The 9,068-nt window shown below is 36.8% G+C and overlaps 1 protein-coding gene across 3 annotated transcripts in view; it reads left to right on the forward strand.

Annotated features, from left to right (window-relative positions):
• Positions 1–5,596, forward strand: part of GRM7 (glutamate metabotropic receptor 7) — a 1,023,847-nt gene extending 1,018,251 nt beyond the window's left edge. For all 3 annotated transcript variants that reach the window (XR_011647555.1, XM_058288955.2, XM_058288956.1), the window contains one exon: positions 4,393–5,596. Coding sequence is in view for 1 of the 3 variants with exons in the window: in XM_058288956.1 (XP_058144939.1) it covers positions 4,393–4,442 (50 nt within the window). In the remaining 2 variants the exon portion in view is untranslated. The remainder of the gene's footprint in view (positions 1–4,392) is intronic.
• The last annotated feature ends 3,472 nt before the right edge of the window (positions 5,597–9,068 follow it).

Here is a 9,068-nt window from a genome sequence, read left to right on the forward strand (position 1 = left end):
GATGAAGAAAAATAAGAAAAAAAGACTTTTTTTCTTAAATAAGGAAAAAAAAAAACATTGGTTTTCCAATGTGACCAATTTATATTCCCATCAGTGTAGCATAAAATTTCTCTCTTCTTCATACTCTCACCAATACTTATTTTCAGTAGACTTTTTAATTTTACAAGGTTTGAACATGAAATGTTATATATTACTGTTTTAATTATGTTCCCCTCATTGAGGCTGAACATTTTTCATGTGTGTATTTATATTTCCTCATCAGTCAATTCCATTTTTATATCCCTAACCCAGTTTTTAATTATTAGGTTGTCTTTTATTTATTCATTTGTATAAGTTAAAACAATTCTTGAGACTAACTCTGTATCATTTAAATATATTGCAAATATTTTCTCCTGGTCTACAACTTGCCAGTCAACTCTGTGAATGATGGTATTTTTCTAATATCATCTACTCTAGCATGGTTTATTATTGAAAAATTTAGAAAATAGAAGCATTAGAGAAAGTTTACTATGTTAATTCAAGAAAATGATATAGTAACTTTGATTACCAAATCAACATAAATGAATCATAAAACTACAATGTTACAAGGAAAACAGTAAGTAGATGTACACAGAATTATATCATTTAAAAATTATTTAAAAACACACAAAGCAATACTATCTATAGTTTATAGGCAATTACAAATGTAGTAAAAGGATAAAACAAGATTAGGAAGGATACACAGTGACTTCAGCATAGTAACTATGATGGGGGAGGGAAAGGTGGAGGAAGGATTTTATGTTTTATTTCTTATGGGTGGATGGGGATGGGCACCTGGAACAAATGTGTAAATATATTAATATGTTATATTTGTTTGTGATGGACGCTTTGTTTATACTCTTGTGGGTGTTTAAATCATCCCCTTCCCCCCACAGTTTACCTTTATACATTTAAAATGTGCACATATTTCTAAAAAAAGAGTTCAGAATAACAAAGTGTATATAGTTAAAATACCATAAAATTCCTTATTGTTTAAAATATGGAGTGGAGGATTGAATCCTGCTTCACTTTATTCTTCCAATGATTCCCCAACACGATGTTGGTGAGACTCTTTCCTTTTCCTTCCTTTTCTTTTTTTTCTTTTTTCTTTTTTCTTAACTTCCTTTACTCTGGGTTACAAGTATTCCACAAAACTGACTTTGACAAAAGTTTTTTGAGTCCAAAGGGATCAGAGAAAATTAAAGAGAAAACAAAGTGCTCACTTGAAGAAGATGTCAAAATGAGTGCTGGTCTTGACAAGCCACCAAGAATGAGCTAGAAGTTCTGACCTTTATTAAGTAGCAAAGGTACATTAGTAATTCATCCCCAAAACTACTGTCCTTATCACCACCCTCATTGTAAACATCATATCTTCAAGACAATTTGCTTTGAAAACTACTGATTTGGTTACTTTGAAATATTCATGAGGGATCATGCCATATACTCTTATTTCTCCTTAACATGTACAATTTTAAAAGAGAAAAAAAAACGCTAGCAATTTTTAAAATTAAAGATCTTTCCTTTGCAAGTTTTCTTTGAGTATACTTTGAACTAAACAATTTTCTTTCCTAGACCTTAAACTGCCTTGCCGTTCAAATAAATGGAATTATCAGACACCAGGGTCACTTACTCATAAGGCTAGAACAGTTTAAAAATAAGCATTATAATACACTGGACATTGCTCTGAAAATCCATAAGTTGCCATTCTAGGACTTGCACAAACTTCATTATCACAATATACCTAAGCTATCCTGCTCAGAAAGCAAGCACTGAGGCTAATCATTTGTCTAGAAATTTGTCATCTAAAAATATATTCAGATATTGTGTTCTCAGATGAGCATCTAAGATATGGCATTCTTTTGTACCATCCAACAGCCACAGGGTGACAATTATTCTTCCCATTTTACAAAGTCTCAGGGAAGTTCACTGTTACAGATTGTTCTAGGTCACAACTCATGGAAATGATGGAGCTGAATCCGAACCCAGGAAAGGCAAGTCCAAACCCAGAATGATCACCCTGCATGGGAAGGAAAAGTATAGATTCAAATATCGGCAAGTCTAGATTTCAAATGCTGGTTTTTATGATCTTCCAATGCCTCTTTTATAAAGTGAGGATCATAAATAAGGCTACTTGAGAAGACAGGAAGATAATCTAAGGGGAAACATCAAGCTTAGCATCTGGTATACAGTCAATTGCCATTATTATCATCTCTAATTTTTTTTTAAACCTAACCTCATCTTGATTATGGCTTAACTCTAATCAATGCTCAGATTTTCAACACAGTGAAAATGGGGTGTTCTAACCTACTTATTCTCCCAGTGAAGACTCTTCCTGAGCTAAATGTCTTTTATTTTATTTTATTTTATTTAAAATTTTTTTAAATTGATTTTGTAAAAATATTACATTAAAAAAAATATATGAGGACCCCCTCAACCCCACCACCCCCACCCCACCACTCCCCCCCAGCAACACTCATTCCCATCATCATGTCCGGTTGAAGAATTTCAAATGCAATTTTTTCTCTATCAAGTTGTGCTTATATGGAAAAGTCTTAACTAATCACAAAATAGAGGTGGTCTCAGATTTTTAGGTCAGTAAAAATGACTGGGTTTTTTGCCTCCTTTGTCTCCAGGATAATTAGTGTGTTGGCATTTTCCAAGGCATGCTGTGACTATTATTTGCAACTGTCAACTGGGGTTTGCTAGCTAAGACGTTGTAAATAGGCTGTGGAATAAATAAACATCTTTAGAAATTTCCCTCCTTGTTTCCAAACCCAGCACGTTGGTAAAGACAATGAAAAATATGACAACAATGGGAACCTCCTTAGAAGAGGGGCTTTATAAAGGTCTTGAGTTTATCAAATGGGGACTCATTGTGACTAAACTCTCCTGGTCAGATCTTCTGGGAGACCCTCAAATTCAAATAATTCTATTTTTCCCATAATTTTAATATTTTATATTAAATAATAATTTAATATAAAATTATAATAATAATTTTAGTTAATAAATGCAATATGATTTAATAGAGAAATGAGTTTTCAAATCAGAATTTATCAGAGGGAGAGCCCCACTTTTCCACTGCAAACATATCAATCTTTTTGTAGAGTGTACCTGTGCATATAGGTGTCTATAATATCCTGGGTGCACTTTCAAAGTTCAGATGCAAACTCGCTCGCAATGTTTTTGCAGCTATTCAGTCCTCTAAAATTATATGAAACCCTGGCTTAAAAACTCTGGGAGAATTACTGCTACTTCTTTGTGTTAATGTACAATAATATTTAGACTCTAAAATACTAAGTAAAATAAACCATCAATAGATATTATATGACCATTACTTTGTGTCCAACAGAAGCTGATGTAAAACTATGAAGGTTTACCGAATAAAAAACATGTTACATCACAGCCATGGTATTACTGGGTATTGATATTTTAGAGAACTAGAACATAAAGCAGTCATATTGGGGTATCTTGGTGTTTTTGTTTCCAGCATGAGGGCAGGAAAGGATCTGCTTTACTCATCAAATGCTCACCCACCCACTTTGCTCAGCACTGGGCTAGTGTCAAGCCCCATATCTGGCATATGGTAGGCAATCGATGTATATTTACTGAATGAGTGATGAATGACTGAATGAATTAGTGAATGAATGAATGAGTGAATGAAAAAGTGAAATACCTGAAATCACTGGACAAAAGGAAAAGTAATTTAATCTACATTTAAGGAAAGCAAATATATACTGTGCGAGTTGAGACACATGGTAGATTTCAGTGTGTTTCAATCCTTAATGGAATCTAGTTCTGAAAATTACCATTTACAACCTACAGATGATAACACTATAAAAGTCAATCTATAATAATTTGATTGTGTGAGTCAGAACTGGAGACGCCACTATGGCCAACCTAAACTGTAGTCTAACCTAAATTAATTCCAGTGACCCAGAAAGGACCTTTCCCAAGCAAAAGCCATTTGTTCTCAGAAGGTCTGGGAGAAGTTGACAAAACAAAATATCCTGCAACGGGGTTAGGCCCTTAAAGCTTAGTGCTGGCAATTAGGAAGCCTGACAACCACTGATAAATTTACTACCCTTACAGACCATAAAAAGGAAAGTTGGAAAACATCTCAGAATAGAGAACCCAGACCATTTGAGAATTACTGAGTACTGTAGAATTTGGTGGATGAAACCTTAGACATAACCACAGAAACCCAAAGTTATTTGCTATGCTGGATCCCCAGCAAGCAATAACTCTTGGCTCTGGATTTCATGCTCCTGCAAGGGGCGTCATTCCCATCTGGAATACCCCAAGTCATTATCATCCTAACTGTACTTTGCCAATAGGATCATTGCCATAACTGATTTGTTCATATTTTTCTTTCAGGCCCTGCTGCAAAAAAGAAATATGTCAGTTATAATAACCTGGTTATCTAACCTGTTCCACTCCATGGAACCACGGAGGTGGAAGACCTTCAGCGATTCCGTCACCCAACCCGGCAAAGGACTCTTCTGGTCCTGCCCGCTTAACCATCACTGGAGGAGCTTCCCCGGCCGGGCAGTTACTGGAGACCAGTGTTAGAGGATCCAAGCATCCTACACAGCTGCTTTATGAAATATCCTTACTTTATCTTGGCTTAATAAGTCACTGGCATCAGCACTGCCAAACAGGCTGCAATCTTGGACCTTCCCTTACCAAAGGGAGTGTTGAGACTCCAAGTCCCACCCAGGCTCTTTAGGGTGAACCAGAGAGACCTACAGTGGCTGTTTTGGGGCTGACCTGTCTTTCTACGTATGTAATTCCAGGCTGCAAGGTTTTGAAATTTTCTGTACAGTTTGTGAGGACTTTTGCACTTTGCCATCTGATTGTTGTACCTCAGTTCACTGTTTGTTTTAGAATGCCCTGTTTTCATAGAGCCCTATTCTCTCAGACAGCAGAATATTGGGGGAAATTTGAAAAAAATAAATTAAAATTAAGATCTTGGCAGACTATAAAAACACACACACATGCACACACAAACCTGTACATGACTGTATGATTATGATTAAGTACCACTGCAAATCACATTATATTTTTTAAGACAAAAAAGATATTTAAAGACCAAAAACTGTGTTGAGCAAGTTTGCCTCGCCTATCTTTGGTATATGATAGGCTACAGGAAAGGAAAGTTTTGGCTGAATTGAATAGCGGTCTTGATCTTTGGGATGCATGCCAGTATTGTATTTTACAGTACATGTTAATAATTTACGTTTAATATTTGTATTTGTGTTCTCTTTTGTTATTTTAATTAAGGTATATGGATATTTTGCAATAATTTTAATGATTATTAAGCTATTTGAAGAAAAGAATATGGATTTTTCATGTCTTGAGGTTTTGTTCATGCCCCCCTATGACTGAACAGTGTGATAAGGACTTTAAAAACAAGCATGTATGTTTTTTACTGTTTGTAATAAGTACTTTCGTTAATCTTGCTGCTTATGTGCCAATTTAGTGGAAAACAACCCTTGCTGAAAAATCCCCCCTTTCCATTCTCTTTCAATTCTGTGATATTGTCCAAGAATGTATCAATAAAATACTTTGGTTAACTTTTTTATTTTCTGCAATAAATCTTTTTAGTTGTTTTTCCCCTTTTAGTTATAGTTTATTTCCTAAAGTCCTAAGTTAGGAAACAATGTAGAACATCAAACTGGTTCAAGTAACATGGTTTAATTCACAACTATGTCCATAGCTGAAATATAGATTATAAGCCCAGAGGTACTAGTGTGCTTGCATACAAAAGGAGCCATCACAAGGCCCATGCACTTTTTTTACCCCAAATGAAGTTCAGACCTGACACCCTCAGCCATTCACTCAGTAAGTGGCCTATCAAAAATAGCAAAAATGATGGAGGAAGGAGAAAATAAAGAATAAATATTAACTTAAATAAACAGGAGTCTGGGAGCAAATTAGTGAAAGAATAAGTATCTCTGCAAAACTTAAAGGACACAAGTTAAGGTAAGCACCATATTGCATTTGTCTATATTTGCAAAGAAACATGGTAACCACATTGTTGATGGCATGATTAAGGGGTTCCCCCAAAGCCCAACAGTGGGAAATACCTTCATGGACCAACCTACAGTAAAAAAATCTTGGGGTATCAAATGTCTATTTGCAGAGGATAACATTGGTTCTTGGCAATCAGGACTGGGCCCCAATACCCAAAATATATTTCAATGGGCCACTGTAGATCTTACTGTGACTAAGAAAAACCACACCTGCTTCCCACCATTGGCATCAGTCTGGTTCTTCCTGCTGTCCCCCAAGTCCCACAGCCCAAACATTTGTACAGAGACTAGAAATGACTTCCATATGAGATTGAAAAACAACAAATATATTCCCCAGTTTCTCCTATCTCTTAAATACCCTTCAAACAATAGACCATGGAAGAAAATACAGATCAGACCAGAAATGAGTTTGAGATTGTGCAGGATTTCAAGTTGTAGAGCCAGAAAACCTGACATGAACCCTGGCTTCCTATCCCTCTAGTTGTCCTTGGGAAAGTTATATAAACATCTTGAATCCTCCATTTCCTCAACCAGAAAATGAGTTAATACTACTGCCTAACTCCTCGCATTATCGGGATTAAGAGAAAAAATCCATGTAATGTATTTGCAGCAGTTCTTAGCACACGGTTGATTTTCTGTATTTGTCAGCTATTACTACCACCATTCTTACTACCAGTACAATCAACATCATCATGATTGTTATGGTTAGCCTTAAAGATTAAATTAAGTCTGCAGTGCTTTCACATTCCAGGCTTAGAAGCGGAGTCTGTGAAATCATGCATGGGCAAACTAGTCTGTCTTTTTGCCATGAAGTAGAAATGAATTCTTGCACAAAGAAATTACTTAAATATTAATAATTCCCTATTATTCAAGTATAAAATGAAGAGCAATTCCATTTAGGATTGAAAAGTGCCACTTCCAAAGTTCTCTGTTCTGCCCCTTAGATCCTCAGGGTAGAATTGAGATAATAATCATGATAATGACAGTGACAAAAGCTAAAATTTCTATAGCATTATATACAGGGCATTGTTTTTTATACATAGTTATATATTGTGTATGCATATACATATATAATATGCCTTAGAATTTATATTTATATGTAGTACGTAATCCCCAAAAAGTATTTCTAGTTATCTTCTACTACCCACCCATCCCCCAACCCAGTAGATGAGTTTAAGCATGTTTGTGACCACAGGGCCAATAAATTAGAAAATATTTTCAATACAAGGCAACATAATATTGCCATTCCCAGGAAGCGGTTGTGGCTCAACTGATAGAGCAGCTGCCTACCATATGAAGGGTCCAGGGTTTGATACCCAGGGACTCCTGGCCCGTGTGGTGAACTGGCCTATGCGCAGTGCTGCTGCATGCAAGGAGTGCTGTGCCATGCAGGGGTGTCCCCCGCGTAGGGGTACCACATGTGCAAGAAGTACGCCCCACAAGGAGAACCACCCCATGCCAAAAAAGCACAGCCTGCCCAGGAATGGCGCTGCACACACACAGAACTAACACAGCAAGATGACGCAACAAAAAGGCAATAGTTTTCTGATGCCACACAACAAGAATGCAATCAGACACAGAAGAACACATAGTGAATGGACACAGAGAGCAGACAACGGGAGGAAAGGGGAGAGATAAATAAAATAAATCTTAAAAAAATATATATATATTGCCATTCCCCTCCAGCCACAAAGGCCTCCTTTGACCTTCTTAAATATATTAAGCATATCCTACCCTAAACTCTTGGTATTTGATAGTCCCCTGCCTACAATGCTCTCTTGTCAAAAGTCTGGATGACTCAACCTATTCATCTCTTTCCAGCTTCTCCTTAGGAATGCCATTGCATTAGAGGTCTCTTCTGACCATATAAAAAAGTACTATCCCTCATGCCTCATTGCAGTGAATCCATTGCCCTGCTTTATTTCTTTACAACACTTTGTTTGCAACACTTTTTACTTGACATTACATATTTGCTTGTTTGTTTTTGTCTGTCACCTTCCACAGTAAGATTCATGAATGAGATCAGATATTCTGTGTTACTCACTATAAAGTCTTAGTGCTTGGAAAAGCCCCTGACAAGTATTAGCACTTCATAAACATGTGTAAATGAGTGAAAGCAAGAATGAAAGGACAGAAGTCAAAGAGCTCAAGCACTGAACTGAGGGAGGGTTGAAGGAGCCTTTGTCAGATCATTGCTGCAGGTTCCATATTAAGAGGGAAGATAGGTGGACAAATGAGACTCAGTAATGGAGATGAAGAGAAAGACATATGAACATTTCCTACTCATCCTCAGCAGTAAGGGGTCGAACTATTTCTGTTAGATGTGGTTTCTTTTCATCAGAAGATGAAACAGTTTTTTTTTTTGCAAGTGAAGTGGGAACTTGATAAAGATAACTGGATATTCTAAATCAGAAAGACTTTTGTCGGAAGAAAGAAGGGAGAAAACAATGAGATGCTCTAGTAGGAAGCTACAGAATTCAAAATCAGAATGTCTAGGTTAGAGTCCTGAGCTCCATGACTTACCAGCTATGAAATCTAAGGCAAACCAGGTGCCCTGGGATCCTGTTTCTTCCTCTTTACCATGGAATTAGGACGTAGATTCAAGTCCTTGTGTTAGTCAAGCACTCTACAGGAACTTGTAGATTCAAGTCCTTGTGTTAGCTAGGCACTCTACAGGAACTTGTCCCAGAATGTGTGCTAACTAAGACTAAGCACAATAATCTAAACCAGTATCCAGTATTGGGGGGTGAGGGGAGGTGACAGGGGTCCAACATGGGGAAGAAGAATCATTTCATGGCCATCAATGTGATTAATGTGGCCTAAGTTATAGAGCAGGGTTTTGGGCAGACCACTTCATACAAACAAAAGCAATTAGGCACCAATGGACTAAAATCCCTCAAGTCCCCCCAGCAATTGGTGCTGCTAAATTGTTTCTCATTGGAAGCTTTCCCTCTATAAATTATCGTCTTGTAAAATTTGGTTATTCAAACCTTCTCTTCACTGTCCCTCCAACCTCTG

Source organism: Dasypus novemcinctus, chromosome 26 (assembly GCF_030445035.2).
Source record: "Dasypus novemcinctus isolate mDasNov1 chromosome 26, mDasNov1.1.hap2, whole genome shotgun sequence".
Classification (NCBI taxonomy): Eukaryota; Metazoa; Chordata; class Mammalia; order Cingulata; family Dasypodidae; genus Dasypus; species Dasypus novemcinctus.